Source organism: Bufo gargarizans, chromosome 3, assembly GCF_014858855.1.
Source record: "Bufo gargarizans isolate SCDJY-AF-19 chromosome 3, ASM1485885v1, whole genome shotgun sequence".
NCBI classification, from domain to species: domain Eukaryota; kingdom Metazoa; phylum Chordata; class Amphibia; order Anura; family Bufonidae; genus Bufo; species Bufo gargarizans.
In genome coordinates this window covers 75,077,531-75,100,430 of record NC_058082.1, presented here as the reverse complement: position 1 = coordinate 75,100,430, position 22,900 = coordinate 75,077,531, and the positions used below count along the sequence as shown (strand labels likewise).

The following is a 22,900-nucleotide window of genomic DNA, read 5'->3' as shown; positions in this document are numbered from 1 at the left end:
TAATAATAAAGTGGGGGCCATTATATTAATAATAAAGTGGGGGCCATTATAATAATAATAAAGAGGGGGCCGTTACAGTAATAAAGAGGGGGCCGTTACAGTAATAAAGAGGGGGCCGTTACAGTAATAAAGAGGGGGCCATTATATTAATAATAAAGAGGGGGCCATTATATTAATAATAAAGAGGGGGCCATTATATTATCAATAAAGAGGGGGCCATTATATTAATAAAAAAGAGGGGGTCATTATATTAATAATAAAGTGGGGGCCATTACATTAAAAATAAAGAGTGGGCCATTATAATAATAATAAAGAGGGGGCCATTACAGTAATAACAAAGAGGGGGCCTAAGGCTTTTTAAAAGTTGAGTGGTATGTGTGTAGTGTATATATAGTGTATTTGTGTGTAGTGTATATATGGTGTATGTAAATATGTCGTGACTGTGTTGCATATATATGGTGTATGTAAATATGTGTCATGACTCGTGACGCGCTGCGTATCCACCGCTGAGTAGGGAACCTGTTGTTAAAAATTTGAATCCCACCCCTGCCCCCAACCGATCAGATATTGATGACCTATCCTGAAGACAGTGTTAAACACTTGGACAACCCCTTTAAAGTAACATCTGGACAAATGAAAAAAAAAAAAAAAAAACATGGCAAAGCAACAAACAACAAAATATGCTAACAAACGGCAAAAAAAAAAAAGCTAATAGTATCAGTATTATTTTTATAATTTTCTATGTGTGAAACCAGCCTCAAAGAAGAACACCAGTCAGGAGTGAAAATTTTCGGGCTTATTTGGTCGCCCCACTTCACCTAAAAGTGGAGAAGTAGTAGTGGTTCCACCACACCACCGCTACAAGGGAGATGGCGTGCAGGTAAATACTGAAGAGGATGCAGCTCTGGCACAAGCACAGCAACCCCTTCAAACAGCCGATCGGTGGGATGCCGGCAGTCAGACCACTGCAGATGTGATATTGATGATCTATCCTGGGGCCATCCATATTATACCGCTGTATGAAAACAAGGAGATTTGCTTTAAACGTATATATATATATATATATCTGTAGCCCATTACTAAAAGGAGTTTTCCTTTTGTTTGCTGATTTTGTTTTTCAGGTTTGCCTAATGCATCCCGGAAATATCATATCACGTTGCCAGGAGTCCTGTATAATGTGACAATGGTCATTTGAATTGGGCAGAAGGCCAAACACAACATTCACAGCAAATTCTTGCATTCTTTTAGGGTTTGTTTTTTTAAATGTTGGTATCCTGTTATAAATGCACCCTGCACGGCAAACTGTATATGACTACAAGCAGGTATTTTGTGATGGCGTTAAATACCAAGAATATCTAATCATCCTGTAGACGGGATGATTAGATATTCCTAACCTGGGTTAGGTTCAGATTAGTAATACCGATATTTGCTGCCGCAGTTGATGTGGCATTTGCCTTCTTTGCTTTGATCTCTTTTTAGGCAGCAGTTTTAGTCCGGCCTATTTGCAGGGCTGCAGCCGGATCTCAGCCGCTCCCCATCTATCTTTTAACGGAACGGAAATACGGAATGCATACGGAATGCAAAAAACAGCCCAGAAAAAAAAAGTTTATGTGAAAGAGGCCTTATTAAAGGGGTTCTCCCATGAAAAATATTCTACAGTTTTCAAACCCGTACCTGGATCTGAATACTTTTTTAATTGCTTGTAATTAAAAATTTTGCATAGCCACTGAGTTATTCAATAGAATATATCTTTATAGCGCCACCTGCTGTTTGTTTTTTTCTTATTTCTTTGTCCTGTTCACTGAGAAAGCCGAACATGCTCAGTTTCATTCCTTCAACTGCCTCCTGAGCTGTGATGGGGAGAGCTGAGACGCCTCCTGAGCTGTAATGGGGAGAGCATGGACACGCCTCCTGAGCTGTAATGGGGAAAGCATGGACACGCCTCCTGAGCTGTAATGGGGAAAGCATGGACACGCCTCCTGAGCTGTAATGGGGAAAGCATGGACACGCCTCCTGAGCTGTAATGGGGAAAGCATGGACACGCCTCCTGAGCTGTAATGGGGAAAGCATGGACACGCCTCCTGAGCTGTAATGGGGAAAGCATGGACACGCCTCCTGAGCTGTAATGGGGAAAGCATGGACACGCCTCCTGAGCTGTAATGGGGAAAGCATGGACACGCCTCCTGAGCTGTAATGGGGAAAGCATGGACACGCCTCCTGAGCTGTAATGGGGAAAGCATGGACACGCCTCCTGAGCTGTAATGGGGAAAGCATGGACACGCCTCCTGAGCTGTAATGGGGAAAGCATGGACACGCCTCCTGAGCTGTAATGGGGAAAGCATGGACACGCCTCCTGAGCTGTAATGGGGAAAGCATGGACACGCCTCCTGAGCTGTAATGGGGAAAGCATGGACACGCCTCCTGAGCTGTAATGGGGAGAGCATGGACACGCCCCCTGAGCTGTAATGGGGAGAGCATGGACACGTCCCCTGAGCTGTAATGGGGAGAGCATGGACACGTCCCCTGAGCTGTAATGGGGAGAGCATGGACACGTCCCCTGAGCTGTAATGGGGAGAGCATGGACACGTCCCCTGAGCTGTAATGGGGAGAGCATGGACACGTCCCCTGAGCTGTAATGGGGAGAGCATGGACACGTCCCCTGAGCTGTAATGGGGAGAGCATGGACACGTCCCCTGAGCTGTAATGGGGAGAGCATGGACACGTCCCCTGAGCTGTAATGGGGAGAGCATGGACACGTCCCCTGAGCTGTAATGGGGAGAGCATGGACACGTCCCCTGAGCTGTAATGGGGAGAGCATGGACACGTCCCCTGAGCTGTAATGGGGAGAGCATGGACACGTCCCCTGAGCTGTAATGGGGAGAGCATGGACACGTCCCCTGAGCTGTAATGGGGAGAGCATGGACACGTCCCCTGAGCTGTAATGGGGAGAGCATGGACACGTCCCCTGAGCTGCAGCGGGGAGAGCATGGACACGTCCCCTGAGCTGCAGCGGGGAGAGCATGGACACGTCCCCTGAGCTGCAGCAGAAAATACACTTTACCTTGAGCTTTCAGTTTGATATAAATCCAGCAGAGTAATGAATGTGGAGATCTCTGGATCCATGTGAGGTACAGGGCTGGTTCTAGCTTTGTTAGAGGTTGTCATGTACTATATGATGTCTGATTTTCATCTTTTACATTAATCACGATTAGTTCAGAGCTGAACCCGGACATACCCATATTTTCACCCAGGCAGCCCCCCTGAGGCTAGCTTTGGAGCATCTCATGCTCCGATGTGCTCCCTTGCCCTGCGCTAAATCGCGCAGGGCATGGGTTCTTTTGTTTTCAATAACACTTCTGCCCGGCAGTGTGTTCGGTGACGTCACCGGCTCTGATGGGCGGGCTTTAGCGCTGCCCTAGCCCTTTTACTGGCTAGGGCAGCGCTAAATCCTGCCAATCAGTGTCGGTGATGTCACCGAACTACTCCAATGCTGAAGTCAGGGGGGCTGTCTGGGTCAAAATGGAGGTATGTCCAGATTCAGCTCTGAACCCGGACAACCCCTTTAAGTAGTTTGCACCAATGTTTAGGATACATTGCTCTAAATATGATTACAATTCATAAGTCACCAAATTACCAAAAAAATGTGAGGAAGATAAGATGGGGCTTGAAGTTCACCCTGGGTATTGCCAGCTCAGCAGTGGTTAAGGCACCAGACAGATCTGACAACCCTTGATATGAAAGGCTAGTTCTTATTGAAATGTCTCGGCCAGATACAGCTGTCTTAGGAATGTGTCCAAATGATGCCAAAAATGTGCTGCTCTCACTATTAAATTTAATTTTAGATGAAAATGGGCAATCTTTAAAACAGTACTGAGAAATATCACTCTACATTACATTGCACAGTATGCAGCCTGTGTGTAAAGTTGTTCGGGCTCACAATATTGGATACTTCCAATACTGTCCAACTTACTGTATATTGGAATGGACTAATTTCTGTCTGGGATCTGTGATCACTTGCAAAATGTGCACATAGATGCAGTGTTTGAGATTGTCATTTTTCCCCTAATGGCACATCCACACGTGTCTTCAGTGGAGACCCTTGGGGACCATGTTATGGACTTGTAAGTTCTGGTTGTGTCTCTATACAGCAATTCCATGAAGAACTGTATCCTTCGTAATGTGGCAGGCAATGAAATCTGTAAGAATAAAATCTCCACATTTCTCAATACAGTATAGGCTGTAGAATTTCATGTGCATACTGGAGTCTGTGTTATGGCACAAACCTTTAAATCCTAATAAGATCTAAGTTCAACAGAACCAAGATGGGCCTAGGTGTTCTTCTATATCCTCCATCAGATCCTTGGTCAAGATGGTCAGAGAAGTCAGAATACTGCTTCAGTGTGTGAATATGTGTGTAGAAACTGGTATGTAAACTGGCAGGAGTTGAGAACTAGAGCCAAAGAGTAGATGTTATGGCATCATGGTCCTGGCAGCAGATTGTCAGAACTAGCCAGATACTGGAGGAGCTGTTGGCAAGTGGAGCTTGGTGCCCAGGAATGTACTCGGTGTTGCTGGAGAACAAAGGCAAGCCTTGAAATAGTATTCATACCTCTTTAACTTTTCCAGATTTTTTCATGTTACACTTACAAATCTAAATGTATTTCATTGAGATTTTATTTGATAGGCCAACACAGAGTAGCAAGTATGTGTGAAGTAAAAAGAAAAGGATACATGGTTTTCAAAATTTTTAATGAATAAAAAGTGTGGTGTGCATTTGTATTCGGACCCCTGATACTCCTATATAAAATCCAGTGTAACCGATTGCCTTCAGAAGTCACCTAATTAGTAAATAGAGTCCACCTGTGTGTAATTTTATTCTCAGTATAACTATGGCTGTTGTGTGAATTCCTCAGAGGTTTGTTAGAGAACATTAGTGATCAAACAGCATCATGAAAACCAAGGAACACACCAGATAGGTCAGGGATAAAGTTTAGGAGAAATGTAAAGCAGGGTTAGGTTATAAAAAAAAAAATATCCCAAGCTCTGGACATCTCTAGGAGTATTGTTTAATCCATTATCTAAAAATGGAAGGAGTATAGCACAACTGCAAAACTACCGAGACATAGCCATCCACCTAAACAGACAGCCCAGACAAGAAGAGCACTAATTAGAGAAGCAGCCAAGAAGCCCAGGGTCACTCTGGAGGAGCTGCAGAGACCCACAACTCAGTTGGGAGAATCTTTCCACATGGCAACTATTAGTCATGTACTCCACAAATCTGGTCTTTATGGAAGAGTGCCAAGAAGAAAGCCATTTTTTAGAGCAAGCCATAAGAAGTCCTTGTTTGCAGTTTGCCACAAGCCATGTAGGGGACACAACAAACCTGTGGAAGAAGGTGATATGGTCAGATGAGACCAAAGTTGAACTTTTTTGCCTAAAAGCAAAATGCTATGTGTTGTGGAAAACGAACACTGCATATCACTCTGAACACCCCATCCCCACCTTAAAACAGCATTATACTGTGGGAATGCTTTTCTTCAGCAAGGACAGGGAAGCTGGTCAGAGCTAATGGGAAGATGGATGGAGCTAAATAAAGGGCAATCCTAGAGTATAACCTGGTAGAGGCTGTAAAAGACTGGAGACTGGGGCGAAGGTTCACCTTCCAGCAGGACAATGGCCCTAAACCTACAACCAGAGCTACAATGGAATGGTTTAACTTAAAGCATATTCATGTGTTAGAATGGCCCAGTCAAAGTCCAGACCTAAATCCCATTGAGAATCTGTGGCAAGGCATGAAGATGGGGCCGAATTCAAATACACATCACACTTTCCAGATTTTTATTTATTAACATTTTTGAAAACCACGTTTAATTTTCTTTTCACTTCACATATATTTGCTGCATAACATATCACATAAAATCCCAATAAAATACATTTGTTTGTGGGTGTAATGTGGAAAAGTTCAAGGGGTATGAATACTTTTTCAAGGCACTGTAAAGAGCATCTGTCAGCACATTTGTATCTATGAAACTGCCTGACCTGTTGCATGTGCACTTGGCAGCTGAAGACCTCTGTGTTGGTTCCATGTTCATTTGTGCCCGCATTGCTGAAAAAATTATGTTTTAATATATGCAAATGAGCCTGTAGGAGCAATGTGGGCATTGCCATTACACCTAGAGGCTCTGCTCTCTCCAACTGCAGCACCCTCTGCGCTTTGACAGGACCAGGCAGTGTAAACGTCATCACACCTAGACCTGTCAAAATGGAGAGGACATGGCATGTTGCAAAGAGAGCAGAGCCTCTAGGTGTAATGGCAACTCCCCCGTTGCTCCTACAGGCTCATTTGCATATAGGAAAACTTCATTTTTCTCAGCAATGCGGACACAGATGCCTTCAGCTGCCAAGCGCACATGTAACAGGTCAGCCAGTGTCATAGGTACAAATCTGCTGACCGATGTCCTTTAAGACTTTTGGTTATTAAAGGTGGCCATACACATTAGGCTGGATTCACATCACCATCGTAAATTCAGTAGCCAGTTCACCGTTCCTGGCATTGCTGTATACGACCGTGTGCTACCGAATCCCCATTGACTGTAATGAGATCCGGCGGTGTTCTGGCTGGTTTCCGGCATAAATGCTGTCTTTTGGCTGGACAAAAACGTTGCATGTGATATTTTTGTCCATTAAATAGCTGGCCTTTATGTCAACTATGAATACAGCCTTAGTCTACAATTGATCAAAAAGGACAATTTCAACCAAAAAGAATGTTGGTGGGGTGAAATTTTGCAATGAACGATCATTTTTAGCTGACCGATGACAGACCATTATCATCTGAAAATAAGTTGGCTGTGTTTAATATTTTCATCCAATAGATGAAAGATCTTTCTTTAAAAGAATGTTCCCAAAACATGTATGACCAGTTTGAACAACTGTAACAGCTGATGTGGACTGCAAAAAGATTGTTCACCAGATGTGCAACCATCAACCAACTTCTATCTAATGTGTATGGCCACCTTTAGTCTCATGTAAGGCCTTTTTGGTCCACTAGACCAGGCGGGCTATGATGACTGTATCCAGCCATGGTCGAAATTGAGAGGTGGCCATTCGGGTGTTTGCCTGTCTTTTCTTAGCTTCACTTGCAGTATGATGGCTGGCATTAGAATGGCTGACCCCTGACCACCCAATACCTTTGTACTACTCACCTGTGTTCATTTTCTCCAGAACTAGAGGTCAGCCTGTTGACCCTACTTGCTAATCCATGGCAGGTTGATCATTAGGGAGATCATTTCACCAGTCAGTCATGTATTTCCTCAGTGTATAAGCCAGCTGTGAATGAAATTTGCTGCTTTTTGAACCATGAGCCTGAAGAAGGACATGAAATCCTTGGCTGAAGTTCTTAATATGTTGTTACCCAAGACATCAGTAAATGTTATTCACCATGGTGGACATGTGTTCCTGGTCAAGTAGACAGGAGTCAGGACTAGACCTATGTGATGTACAGAGGGATGCCGTGCATGGAGTTTCCCGCCGATTAACTCCAATAATCACTGTTTGAAGTCTTTAAAACCACTCGGCATTCTTAGAACTTGTTCAACCATCATGCAATCTTCAGAAATTCTTAAATCAAGAGGAGTCTTGCTTTATTATGTTAAGCATCTCTTATCTGATGTTCTGGCTTTTTTTTCTCTGAAAATCTATGGGTTCTATTTTTACAGTTCTTCATCTGGGAAAAAAAAAAAGTAATTAAAAAAAAAAAATCAAAGAATTTCATTTTACCAGATCTTCTGAGGGAGACGTGATGTTCAGGTTCTGCTGAATAATTTAGCAAAAGATGGCTTAATTGTGCAGAGTGAACCTGTTAACAACAGATTACAAAATTGCTCAAATTGCAATTCCGTAAAATAGCTTGCTTTTAGATGTAGGAGTCTTCTGGTAAAGCACATGCATGCGAGTGAGGTGATGTGGAAGGGCGCACTTTTCTTCCCTTCAGAGCACTCCCTAGTGTTGAGGGTTTTACTGCCTGTTGTAGGTTTGGGGTGACCTTGACGTTGAGGGTTTTGAGGTGCAAGACAGGATCCCTCACCGCAGCTGGAGGATGAATGGCATGGGTGCAACGTGGTTGTGCAAAAAATGAAGATGCCAGGTTTCAGAAACCAGTTCTTTTACTGAAATTTCAAGCTTTGACATTAGTTTCAGCATGCATTGATTGGCAGATGTTTACACACGTGCAATTTTCCATAGTTCTTACAGATGACAAGGCTGAGCTTTGAATTAACAGTCACAGTTGTCTCTTCGGAGCAATTTTTCTTACACTTCTCTAGCTGACTTTTACATAAGCATCCAGGCATGGGGTGTAACACTTATTTCATGCAACCAACGGGCTGGTCACCTAATGTCAGACTATGTTCTGCACAATTCTTTGACGGGTTGCTGTACTTATAGTACACTTCCACAAAATCCGCTGTGGGATGTGGATAATTCTCACAGTTGGCCAAGCTGCTTTTGGATAAGTCCAGACCGGAAGAAAACTCTTGAACACGGATGCTGTACAGACAATCTGTCTTTTTAGACGGGTTATTTCTACTGGGCTTTCAGTACACCCCTCTTGTACATCTGGCCTACTATTGAGGGTTCCTCTGGTCTTTCTAGCCATGCCCTGGCTGTAACCTGAATCCAGGACAGGCAACTGGGTCAGCTGTCTTCGTGAGCTCCTCTCACTTCAGTGTCTAGGCACCCACTGACCCTACACAATGCTGACTCACTCCTGCCTAGTGGTTGGTGGATACTGCCTGCTATCTCAATTTTTCTCACTATACAAATACACAGTAAATTGCAGTTTTGTTTTTTTTAACAGCAGAAATGTAGGAAATACACATCAAAAACCTGTTTGCAGTGACACATTGCCATAGCAATGAGACACTGCATGTGCATGAGGCCTAAGGCGTCAGTCATTCATATCTTAGCCAGGGGATCAATTTGATTTGGTTTTAAAGGAAAAATAAGCCAGGCTGGATGGGAAAGGCAGACAATTATCTTTTCTTCTGTCCCTCTATTGTCATCAGCGGCCACAAACCTTGATGCACCAGGTGTTTTAGTAAATTTTAGTTCAGATATGGTTTCCTTTGAAAATAATAGAATCTTTAGACCTATTTTTCCATTCGACTGTCAATAGCAAAAGTCTATTGACAGGGAGGGATTTGCAAAATTTACGTCACGTTGGAAATAAGCCGGGTAGGTATTTTAGTTATCTTTGTATGAAAAAAATGTGCTTCTATGTCTACAGCAAGATCTATTTTGCACCTGAAAAGATTGTTTTTATCTTATGTGGTGATTCTCCAGTATGTCATTTGTTTTTCTCAAAACAGCTCTTAAGGGGAACTTGTCACCTGGTTTGGGGGCCACTAAACTACCAGTATGTTGATATACAGCTGGGGTTTAGGGTCCGAAACCTGCCCTTTGCAAACCCACTTGTCCCTCCAAAGACAGGTAAATGAAAATTGAACTTGCTTGGAGAAGAGTCCAGGACTCTTTGACATCAGGCAATGAAGCCAGGGATGGTACACCTTACTTCACTGTACATGCACTGCTCATCAGTAGACATTTAGTTTACTCTTCTGTGCAAGGACAGATGGGTTTTTTAAGGGTTGGGAAGCTAAACCCGAAATGCATAACATAGTGGTGGTTTAAAGGCACCAAACCAGAGACAGGTTTCCTTTAAGATACAGCAGCTTCCCCTACATGCTGCCAGGTGACCGGATCAACTCCACCAGGCAATATGCCTGGTTAACCCTTAAGGGCTCTTTCACATAAGCGGATGCCGTGCGGGTAATCCGCTGCATGAAAGAGTGCCAAGCCGCAGAGACACGGAGCATTAACATGATTTATAATACTCCGTGCCTCTCTCTGATCTTTTTACTACAAAATCACGGTGACAACTTTATCTTACTGTGATTTTGTAGTAAAAAGGTCATGTTACTGCTCCGTGTCTCTGCTGTCCAGAGCGGGGCTTGGCACTCTTTCACGCAGCGGATTACCCGCACGGCATAAGCTTGTGTGAAAGAGCCCTTAGGCCCCCTTCACACGGGCGTTGCGGGTGAGGGCCGGATGCTTTCAGGGTGCATTGCGGGAAACCCACGCGAATAGGCATGCAATGGAAGTCAGTTTGGTCTGCGATTGCGTTCCGATATTCAGTTTTTTTCCACGCGGGTGCAATTTTTGCATTTGAACGCACGTGAGAAAAAACTGAATGTGGTTACCAGACCCAAATACGGACTTCTTCACTGAAGTTCGGGTTTGGTGTTCTGTAGATTTTATTATTTTCCATTATAACATGATTACAATGGAAAATAATGGCATTCTTTAATACAGAATGCGAAGTATAATGTCAATTGAGGGTTAAAAAATAATAAAAACATAACTCACCTCATCCACTTGATCGCGCAGCCGGCATGGTCTTCTTTCTTCTTCTTTCAGGACCACGTGTTGAGCGTGATTACGTCATCAAAGGTCCATTTGCAGATCCTGAAAGATGATGATGCCGGCTGCGGGATCAAGTGGATGAGGTGAGTTTTTATATTTTAACCCCTCAAGGCACATTTTAGTAAGCATTTTGTATTCAGAATGCTATTATTTTCCCTTATAACAATGTTATAAGGGAAAATAATACAGTGAATAGACTTTAATAGGGTCCGGGGTTGCTCATCCCTATCTACTTCTAGCAACCATGCGTGAAAATCTCACCGCATCTGCACTTGCTTGCGGATGCTTGCGATTTTTCACGCAGCCCCATTCATTTCTATTTCTAGAATATAGTTATTGTTTATTGCGGGACAAGTTGTACTTTCTAATGACACCATTAAATATGGCATACAAAAAAAAATTCCAAATGGGGTGGAATTGGAAAAAAAAAAGCCATTCCTCCACAGTTTTATGGGGTTTGTCCCTATGGCGGTCCGTATGCGGCAAAACTGACCTTCATTCTCTGGGTCAGTACTTACAACAATACCACGTATGTATAGGTTTTATATGTTTAAATACTGAAAAAATAGATTAAAACTTAAAGGGAACCAGTCACCTCCTAAATGCATGTAAACCTGCCAGCAGTACATCAGGGTAGCCCGCAGTGTGATACTAATCATACTTTTCATCCTGCAGTCCGATGCTGCATAAGGTCAGAAAACGATATTTTATCCTCCGTCCGCGCTAATTTGCATGTCGGCCTCCTTGCTTCAAGTCAAGGTAACCATGCCCCATCTTACCTTTGAGTGACAGCCCGCGATTCGGCTTCGCTTTACAAAGTCTCATGCAGCTGCGCTGCCCTCTGTTTTTCTGCACAATTCAATGTCAGGGCATGGGATCGCGCAGTAAAATAGAGAGCACCGCACATGTGCAAGACTTTGTAAAGCGAAGCCGAATCGCGGGCTGTCACTCAAAGGCAAGTGGGGGCGTGGTTTCCTTGACTTGAAGCAAGGAGGCCTGACATGCAAATTAGCGCGGACGGAGGATAAAATATCGTTTTCTGACCTTATGCAGCATCGGACTGCAGGATGAAAAGTATGATTAGTATCACACTGCGGGCTACCCTGATGTACTGCTGGCAGGTTTACATGCATTTAGGAGGTGACTGGTTCCCTTTAAGTTTTAATCTATTTTTTCAGTATTTAAACATAAAAAAAAAATATACATACGTGGTATTGTTGTAAGTACTGACCCAGACAATGAAGGGCACAGGTCAGTTTTGTCGCATACGGACCGCCGTAGGGACAAAACCCATAAAACTGTGGAGGAATGGTGTTTTTTTTTTTTTTCCAATTCCACCCAATTTGGATTTTTTTAGTACAGGCGGTTTCAGGTGTGATGATGCCCATGGTGTGTGTGTGTGTGTATATGTATATTTATATATATTAAAAAAAAAAAAATTTCACTTATTTTTTTAAATATTTTTGTAGCCCCTCTAGGAGGCTACAATGTCCACCCGTTTTTTTATTTATTTATTACTGTTACTATACTCCTATAGGAGTATAGTAAAATCTCTCATTGCTGATCTTCTATGTTGGCCTACCACCAGCTGGCCAACATAGGAACTGCAGCTTTAAAGGGGTTTTCTCAACACGCAGGTTTATACTTACCTGCTCCCGGCACGCCGTTGTCACAACCAGACAGCTGAGAAGCTCTGACAGAAGCCTTTCAGAACCTCCTCCTTGAGTTTTCTTTGTTTTGGTTTTCAGTTCCTCATCTCGTTAGCCTCTCTCAGCTGTCATGTAGTTGGACTGATTGCATCCCTTTAAATTCCTCCCCATAATGCATTAGTTTGCGGTTTATACAGCTTCCTGGAGTGTGTGTGCATGCTGATCCTATTTCCCAGTCTTCTACAAGTTAAGGGTTGTACATTCATTTGCGATTTTCTGTTTGCTGGATCCCAGGTGACCCTGACTCCCTCCGTGTCTAGTGTAGGGAGCCGGTGGTCGTGTCCCTTCACTATTGTAGGGTGTTCAGGTGTTATATAGTCGAGGTACGAGGATATGTGATCATCCACCATTGGGATTATCGCATAGGCTGAGCAGTAAGGGAGAGAGCCAGGTCTGATGCTGGGGTCTCCCTTTTTGTTACTTAGTTTTGGATCCAGTGAGTCATATATTCATTTTGCATTGTCTTGTTTCCTGTACACCTTCCGTGACAGCCGTCCACTTCCTTGTTTCGGCACTCGGCAGGGGGCAGGCTCCATCTTCATTGATGTCTTCTCCCGGCCGGGCAGCGGGCTGTACTGAACGCGCACGCACGGCAAGTATACCGGGAAGAAGTCACGCGTGCGCGTTCAGTACAGCACGCGGCCGGCCGGGAGAAGAAAAGAAGTCGTCTGTGCACGCGCGGCCACCGCGATTCCTGAGAAGAGCGGTGGCCGTAACCAGGGGAGACAAGGAAGACAACAGTCAGGTAAGTATATGCTTATTTTTTTCTAAGGGGTGGGGATTTGTTAATGAAATATATTTAGAAAAGTGATCACTGTTAAATCATTAACAGATTTAACAGTGATCATTAAGATGATAATACCCCTTTAATACCCTGGGTCTCTTCAGAGAGACTCAGCGTATTAGAGTTAACAACCGGCATCCCCGATCGCCGCCCCCACCCCGCTCACCCGGGTTTTTCCAAATTTACATGCCGTGATCAACTTAAACACGGCGTCTAAAGGCTGTAATGACCGCAATCTGCATTATTGCCGGTCGCGGACATTAGCCGTGGGCCTCTGCTGTTTCAAACGGCAAACACCCGCAGACTGCCATGTTTAAAGACCCTATCAGTGCCGTACATGTATGGTGCTGGCAGCGAAGGGGTAAATAGGGTTGATCTGCTGACTGGCACTCTTTAATGAAATAGCAATTCTGGAGCATCTTTTCTGAAATAGCAATTCTGGAGCATGTTTTGTGCTGTTACTCTGTTATTCCTCCTGACAGCTGGATATAATCCCTCACATAAAGGAGTGTGTCCCTAAACGGCCTGATTCTCTCGGCACTGGACAGTGTCTACGTGTGCACACACAGACAACTGGTAATACCCAGCTGTCAGTTTATTCATACATTTTTTGGGGAGGAATAACAGAGGAGTGGTACAATGCACATTCTATGAGAAGATACTCTGGAATTATTAGGGAGAATGCAACTATTTACTAAACAAGACATGTCAAGAGAACTACAGAACTACTCCGCCACTGTGGCCACATTCTGTGCTTACTGGGTCCCCCACTACCCTTATTGTTGCCTCTCCCAACACACAGGAGACGTCCGCTCAGCCCCTCACTGGTTGGGGTGGTCACTGCTGTGACTGGTGATTGGCTGACCGCTTATTTCCTGAATGTGGAGAGGCATCAGGGATGTCGACTAGCTGTGTACCTGGTAAGGCCTCCTGCACACAACCGGTTTTTGTTTTTTTTTTCTCCGTTTTTTGCGTTCCGTATACGATCCGTATACGGAACCATTCATTTCAATGGTTCCGCAAAAAAAATGGAATGTACTCTGTATGCATTCCGTTTCCGTATTTCCGTTTTTCCGTTCCGTTGAAAGATAGAACATGTCCTATTATTGCCCGCAAATCGCGTTCCGTGGCTCCATTCAAGTCAATGGGTCCACAAAAAAAATGGAACACATACGGAAATGCATCCGTATGTCTTCTGTATCCATTCCGTTTTTGCGGAACCATCTATTGAAAATTTTATGTCCAGCCCAATTTTTTCTATGTAATTACTGTATACTGTATATGCCATACGGAAAAACGGAACGGAAAAACAAAACAAAAAACGGAACAACGGATCCGTAAAAAATGGACCACAAAACACTGAAAAAAAACCATACGGTCGTGTGCAGGCGGCCTAAGCATCAGGGCGGCCATGGTGAGTGGATGGGTGAAGTGTGTATTGCTTGTTTTAATTTCTTAACCCATTCTGCCCCTATTTTAAAGGTGTTAACCTGAGATTTAGATATTGATGTCCTATCCTCAAGATAGGTCATCAATATCAGATTGGTGGGGGTCTACCTTCCAGCACCCCCGCCGTTCAGCTGTTTGAAGACACCTTCCGAGGCCTGCAACGTCACCTTCTTCGGTCACACGGCCTAGGAGCAGCTCTGTCCCATTCAAGGAATCTGCAATACCCAGCACAACCGCTATACATCGGATGGCGCTGTGCTCGGTAAGCTAAGAGGAGGCTGCGAAGCCTGGTGGAGCGCTGCTCAAACTGCTGATCAGTGGGGGTCGTGTTGAGGGAACTTGTGTTTCAAGTTTGACGTACAAGGTTCGGCTTCTCTAAGAATTCCGTTATGGATTCCCCTAATACACGGACCATGTTATGGTCCGTGGTAGCGGAATCCATAACGGAATTCTTAGATAACCTGAAACTTTGTACGTCGATCTTGAAACACAAGTTCGCTTATCCCTAAGTGGGGGTGCTAGGAGTCGGGGCTGCTTTGGGGCCTGGACTCAGAAGGGGCTCACCCAGGAGCAGGACTATAAAAGATTTTATTGTTATAAAATGACATTATATACAGAGACACTGTAGGAAATGGACGGAGTGATTGCTCGGTCTCCTCTGAGAGCGCGATCTTGACTAGTCTCAGGAGTGTGGGTCGCGAAGAAGTCAAGAGATTCAAAAGCTTTCTGTGGGGCCCAGTCATTTCTAGTACCGCCACTGGTCGGACCCCCGCTGATCTGATATTGATAACCTATCTTGAGGATACGTCATCAATAATAAACAACCCTTTTAACCTCTTCAGGACACATGACGTACCGGTACGTCATGATGCCCTGGTACTTAAGGACACATGACGTACCGGTACGTCATGTGTTGTTTCGATCACTGCCGCCCGGCTGGCAGTGATCGGAACAAGGTGCCTGCACAAATCATTGAGCAGGCACCTAGGCAAAATGCGCGGGGGGGTCCCGTGACCCCCCCCATGTCGGCGATCGCAACAAACCGCAGGTCAATTCAGACCTGCGGTTTGATGCGCTTTTTGCCGTTTCTGATCCCCGCGGTCAGGATCAGAAACTTTACAATGCCCAGAATATATATGTTATTCCTCCCCCTGCACCCCTGAATGATATTATGTGGGCGGGTGGTGCAGGGGGAGGGTTGCGGGCGGTGCGGGCGGTGCGGGCGGTGCGGGAGGCGGGCGGTGCGGCAGGCGGGATCGCGATCCCCCGCCCGCCTCCCATTGCGTAATCGTTGGTGTAGAGTGGGTATACCAGGGTGCCAGCACATTGCTGGCACCCTGGTATAAACGGCTGACATCGTTGATGCGATGTCAGCCGTTTAACCCTTTCCATACAGCGGTACCGCTGTATGGAAAAGGTTAACAGCGCAGGGAGCTCCCTCCCTCTCCGATCGGGGGGCTGCTGTGCCTTTGCAGCCCCCCGATGGGAGAGGGAGAGAGCCCCCAGACAGCCCCCCGACACCCCAGTCCTTACCCTTCCCCGTCTGCGAAGTTGTGGCAGACGGGGAAGGTTCCCATGGCAACAGGACGCCTGCTCAGGCGTCCTGCTGTCCATGGTGCTGAACAGATCTGTGCTGAAAGCATAGATCTGTTCAGTGTAAGTAAAATACAGTGCAGTACCCTATATAGAGTACAGTACTGTATTATATAGACATCAGACCCACTGGATCTTCAAGAACCAAGTGGGTCTGGGTAAAAAAAAAAAGTGAAAAAAAGTGAAAAAAAGTAAAAATCAAAAAACACATTTATCACTGATTAAAAATGAAAAAAATTAAATTCCCTACACATGTTTGGTATTGCCGCGTCCGTAACGACCTGATCTATAAAACTGTAATGTTACTTTACCCGAACGGTGAACGCCATAAAAATAAAAAATTAAAAACTATGATAAAATAGAAATTTTGCCCACCTTACTTCCCAAAAAAAGGTAATAAAAGTGATCAAAAAAGTCGCATGTACGCCAAAATTGTAACAATCAAACCATCATCTCATCCCGCAAAAAATGAGACCCTACTTAAGATAATCGCCCAAAAACTGAAAAAACTATGGCTCTTAGACTATGAAAACACTAAAACATCATTTTTTTTGTTTCAAAAATGAAATCATTGTGTAAAACTTACATAAATAAAAAAAAGTATACATATTGGGTATTGCCGCGTCCGTATGGACCGGCTCTATAAAAATATCACATGACCTAACCCCTCAGGTGACCACCGTAAAAAAATAAAAATAAAAACGGTGTAAAAAAAGCAATTTTTGGTCATCTTACATCACAAAAAGTGCAATAGCAAGCGATCAAAAAATCATATGCACCCCAAAATAGTGCCAATCAAACCGTCATCTCATCCCGCAAAAAATGAGACCCTACTTAAGATAATCGCCCAAAAACTGAAACAACTATGGCTCTTAGACTATGTAGACACTAAAACTTTTTTTGTTTTAAAAATAAAATCATTGTGTAAAACTTACATAAATAAAAAAAATTGTATACATATTATGTATCGCCGCATCCGTGACAACCTGCTCTATAAAATTACCACATGATCTACCCTGTCAGATGAATGTTGTAAATAACAAAAAAAATAAACTGTGCCAAAAAGGTATTTCTTGTTACCTTGCCGCACAAAAAGTGTAATATAGAGCAACCAAAAATCATATGTACCCTAAACTAGTACCAACAAAACTGCCACCCTATCCCGTAGTTTCTAAAATGGGGTCACTTTTTTTGAGTTTCTACTCTAGGGGTGCATCAGGGGGGCTTCAAATGGGACATGGTGTCAAAAAAACCAGTCCAGCAAAATCTGCCTTCCAAAAACCGTATGGCATTCCTTTCCTTCTGCGCCCCGCCGTGTGCCCGTACAGTGGTTTACGACCACATATGGGGTGTTTCTGTAAACTACAGAATTAGGGCCATGAATAATGCGTTTTGTTTGGCTGTTAACCCTTTCTTTGTAACTGGAAAAAAAATATTAAAATGGAAAATCTGCCAAAAAAGTGAAATTTGGAAATTGTATCTCTATTTTCCATTAAATCTTGTGCAACACCTAAAGGGTTAAAAATGTATGTAAAATCAGTTTTGAATACCTTGAGGGGTGTAGTTTCTTAGATGGGGTCACTTTTATGGAGTTTCTACTCTAGGGGTGCATCAGGGGGCTTCAAATGGGACATGGTGTCAAAAAAACAGTCCAGCAAAATCTGACTTCCAAAAACCAAACGGCGCACCTTTCACTCTACGCCCCGCTGTGTGGCCGTACAGTAGTTTACGGCCACATATGGGGTGTTTATGTAAACGGCAGAGTCAGGGCAATAAAGATACAGTCTTGTTTGGCTGTTAACCCTTGCTTTGTTAGTGGAAAAAATGGGTGAAAATGGAAAAATAGACAAAAAAATAAATTTTCAAATTTCATCCCCATTTGCCAATAACTCTTGTGCAACACCTAAAGGGTTAACGACGTATGTAAAATCAGTTTTGAATACCTTGAGGGGTGTAGTTTCTTAGATGGGGTCACTTTTATGGAGTTTCTACTCTAGGGGTGCATCAGGGGGCTTCAAATGGGACATGGTGTAAATAAACCAGTCCATAAAAATCAGCCTTTCAAAAACCATACGGCGCACCTTTCACTGTACGCCCCGCTGTGTGGCCGTACAGTAGTTTACGGCCACATATTGGGTGTTTCTGTAAACGGCAGAGTCAGGGCAATAAAGATACAGTCTTGTTTGGCTGTTAACCCTTGCTTTGTTAGTGGAAAAAATGGGTGAAAATGGAAAAATAGACAAAAAAATTAAATTCTCAAATTTCATCCCCATTTGCCAATAACTCTTGTGCAACACCTAAAGGGTTAACGACGTATGTAAAATCAGTTTTGAATACCTTGAGGGGTGTAGTTTCTTAGATGGGGTCATTTTTGGGAGTTTTCTATTATCTAAGCCTCACAATATGACTTCAAACCTGAACTGGTCCATAAAAAGTGGGATTTTGAAGATTTCTGAAAATTTTCAAAATTTGCTTCTAAACTTCTAAGCCTTGTAACATCCCCAAAAAATAAAATATCATTCCCAAAATGCTACAAACATGAAGTAGACATATGGGGAATGTAAAATCATCACAATTTTGGGGGGTATTACTATGTATTACAGAAGTAGAGAAACTGAAACTTTGAAATTTGCAAATTTTTGAGATTTTTTGGTAAATTAGGTATTATTTTGTGCAAAAAAAATAATTTTTTTTACTTCATTTTACCAGTGTCATGAAGTACAATATGTGACGAAAAAACAATCTCAGAACGGCCTGGATAAGTCAAAGCGTTTTAAAGTTATCAGCACTTAAAGTGACACTGGTCAGATTTGCAAAAAATTGCCTGGTCCTAAGGTGTAAAAAGGCTGTGTCCCTAAGGGGTTAATAATTATTGTTGTTGTATTAGGAACAATCATACCTAAATAATGGACACATTGTGGTAGAACCATTTACAGCTTTACAACCCAATGAAAAATTGCTATAATTTCTGAGTAATTTTCACCCTACTGGACAAATAGAAAGACTAACTGGCAGGTGTTAGATGGGCCTCTTATCTGTGTAGGACTTCTTAGCCAGCCCCTTCCAGTGCTACTGTATCCCCAGGGCTTGTTGTGATTCATCATGATTAGACATGTAGACATAGCAGTGAGTCAGGGTCTGAAGGTGGGCAGCAATGAGCTTGGCTGGCAGAGAGGAGCCCAGCAGCCCCTGTGATGTGTTTACAGGAGCTGGCAAATGAGAGCACAAAGCCAAGTGCTTCCCTTCTGCGACTGTGCTGACTGCTGCCTGCTGCTGGCTTTCTATGGACGTCACTGGCAGCAGCTCTATGGGTGCAGCTACCGCAGCATGATGCAGTCTGGGCAGGACAGGGTGGCAGCAGGGGGATCCTGGGCTGCAGAGCTTGCAATCGCAGTCACTGGAGCAGCAGAAAAGCTTTGATATCCCTGCAAACAGGCTCCCTGCGTCTTCTGGAGGAGGTGCATACACACGAAGCCTATCTGCCTGCCAGCCCCCAGGATTTAGGCAGACACAAGAGGCTGCAGGAGCCATTCTGAGCAATGTGGATGTAGACCGAGAGCTGCCTACATGGAACAAAAGGTGCCTGGGAAGAGCTCACCCCCTGCACACCCTGCCATGCCAGCCTCATCACCATCATCAGCCACAGAGAGTCTGCAGTGAAGGAAGGAAGCATCATCATCATCCTCACAGGGTGAAGGAGGAGCACCCTGGAAGAAGCATCTCATGCCTCTCTAATGAGGGCTCTTACCTAGCAGGAAGAGGTGAAACCCATCTGCGGACTTCATTTCCTTTGCTGACCTCTAGTTTGGTGTCAGTCACCTCCTCCTATATCTGTACCTGCTTGGAGGAGGTGCAGCAAGACCTAGAGAAGACATGGCCAGCCAGCAGGACTCGGGGTTTTTTGAGATCAGCATCAAGTATTTGCTGAAATCCTGGAGTAATAGTGAGTATAGTCTGGATTAACCCTTATTTTATATATTTTATTTACCTGCTGTGAAATGTTCCCTATGTGAATCATATAGGATGTAGATTAGGCACTGGCTCAATGTGCTGTGTCGGGCAGGGAACCAGCCTATAGCACAAACACAGTGCCTGATGTAAACAGGAAGGATACATTGTATCTGTTTGTGTATGTACAGCATGCTTGTTTACCAATATTACACCCTGCTCCTTTACCAATATTGCACCCTACTCCTTTACCAATATTTCACCTTGCTCCTTTACCAATATTACACCCTGCTCCTTTACCAATATTACACCCTGCTCCTTTACCAATATTACACCCTGCTCCTTTACCAATATTTCACCTTGCTCCTTTACCAATATTACACCCTGCTCCTTTACCAATATTACACCCTGCTCCTTTACTAATATTACACCCTGCTCCTTTACTAATCTTACACCTTGCTCCTTTACCAATATCACACCCTGCTCCTTTACCAATATTACACCCTGCTCCTTTACCAATATCACACCCTGCTCCTTTACCAATATCACACCCTGCTCCTTTACCAATATTACACCCTGCTCCTTTACCAATATTACACCCTGCTCCTTTACCAATATTACACCCTGCTCCTTTACCAATATTACACCCTGCTCCTTTACCAATATTACACCCTGCTCCTTTACCAATATTACACCCTGCTCCTTTACCAATATTACACCCTGCTCCTTTACCAATATTACACCCTGCTCCTTTACCAATATTACACCCTGCTCCTTTACCAATATTACACCCTGCTCCTTTACCAATATTACACCCTGCTCCTTTACCAATATTACACCCTGCTCCTTTACCAATATTACACCCTGCTCCTTTACCAATATTACACCCTGCTCCTTTACCAATATTACACCCTGCTCCTTTACCAATGTTACACCCTGCTCCTTTACCAATGTTACACCCTGCTCCTTTACCAATGTTACACCCTGCTCCTTTACCAATATCGCACCTTGCTCCTTTACCAATGTTACACCCTGCTCCTTTACCAATATTACACCCTGCTCCTTTACCAATGTTACACCCTGCTCCTTTACCAATGTTACACCCTGCTCCTTTACCAATATTGCACCTTGCTCCTTTACCAATATCGCACCTTGCTCTTTTACCAATATTACACCCTGCTCCTTTACCAATATTACACCCTGCTCCTTTACCAATATTACACCCTGCTCCTTTACCAATATTACACCCTGCTCCTTTACCAATATTACACCCTGCTCCTTTACCAATATTACACCCTGCTCCTTTACCAATATTACACCCTGCTCCTTTACCAATATTACACCCTGCTCCTTTACCAATATTACACCCTGCTCCTTTACCAATATTACACCCTGCTCCTTTACCAATATTACACCCTGCTCCTTTACCAATGTTACACCCTGCTCCTTTACCAATGTTACACCCTGCTCCTTTACCAATATCGCACCTTGCTCCTTTACCAATGTTACACCCTGCTCCTTTACCAATATTACACCCTGCTCCTTTACCAATATTACACCCTGCTCCTTTACCAATGTTACACCCTGCTCCTTTACCAATGTTACACCCTGCTCCTTTACCAATATTGCACCTTGCTCCTTTACCAATATCGCACCTTGCTCTTTTACCAATATTACACCCTGCTCCTTTACCAATATTGCACCCTGGTCTGTTTACCAATATTACAGGCTGCAGGTTTACTTCTATTACACGCTGCATGCATGTGATGCCATACCTTGTCTCTTCAAGGGAAGGGTGTGATAAGTAATGCAAAGTTATTTTTAGCATTGTGTTAACGTATAAAAAATGCTTTGGGTGTGGTGCTGTTGCTGAACACTTTTAATAATGCCCAGTAATATTGACTTCAGTCTGCAGGGACAGTGCATAAGGCCAAGGGTGGACGCTTCCCTGTGTGTTTGCTTCATTTGTCATATAAGGGTGAATCCAGATTGTGGACTATAGTGGCTGGTGAATACATAGTAGCAGAACACCTGCTGGGAATTTCAAAAGGAAATCGGACCAATTGTTTTGTAGGGTTATGCTGTCCTATAGGTAAACAGACAGGATCAGGGATAATGACTCTGTATAGGAGCTTTGAATGTATACACCGTACCCTTGATGAATATACATGTCCCATATAGTGCCATTTACTGGTGGAACTTGACCATTCATTGTGGTCCAGTTCTGGTTTATCTACTTCTGAAAATTCAGTAATACGATTGAAAAGAGCCTAATGTTAGGACCTGCTGAGCAAAAGGGACCATAGTCTGGAGATAATTCTCCTAATTTAGCTGTCAGGCAGTGCAGAAATTGCATCTCAGGAGATTGTTGGCACAAAATGTTCCCTTTGAAAAATCGTGATCCACCAGTATAAACAGAACATATAAGGTCTGTGTATATACCAGTCATGGACAGTTGAGGTATTCCGTATTCTCCTACAGTATAGAGCTAATATATAAGTAATGAATGAGCGTATAAAGCATAGTATAATCCATCCCTGTCCTTGAGGAGAACTTGTCCTTTCCCAAAGAGTCGTCCATAGGCACAGGCCTCTGGTGTCTAATTAAAAATTTGGCCCTGGTCAGAGTTATGAACATTATGTCTTTGATGTTCTGTTCTATTTGGAGCCATTGGGGGGGGGGGGAAATCCCTCTTAACCCTTAGGATACCGGAGGTTCTTTCGTTTTTGTGTTTTCATTTTTCTTCCGTCTTCCTGGAGCCATAACGTTTTTATTTTTCCGTTCACATATCCATATGGGGGCTTGTTTTTTTTTTTACAGGGGAAGTTGCACGCGCGAATGGGCACTGTGTTTTAAAGACCTGTAAGGCGCTAGTAGAGAAGGGGTTAATAGGTATGTTTTGGTCTACTCCTAGTCTCTGCTCCATTTTTCCTTTGCA

General features: G+C 43.6%; 1 protein-coding gene across 6 annotated transcripts in view; it reads left to right on the top strand.

Moving 5' to 3' along the window:
* FRY (FRY microtubule binding protein) overlaps positions 1-22,900 on the top strand; it is a 264,523-nt gene that overhangs the window by 30,402 nt on the left and 211,221 nt on the right. For 2 of the 6 annotated variants that reach the window (XM_044284650.1, XM_044284647.1), the window contains exon 1: positions 19,295-19,957. The exons of the other annotated variants lie outside the window; for them this stretch is intronic. In XM_044284650.1, coding sequence (XP_044140585.1) covers positions 19,888-19,957 — 70 coding nt within the window. In that variant the 5' untranslated portion in view covers positions 19,295-19,887. Of the gene's footprint in view, positions 1-19,294; positions 19,958-22,900 lie in introns of those variants that run through there. 6 annotated transcript variants of the gene reach the window in all.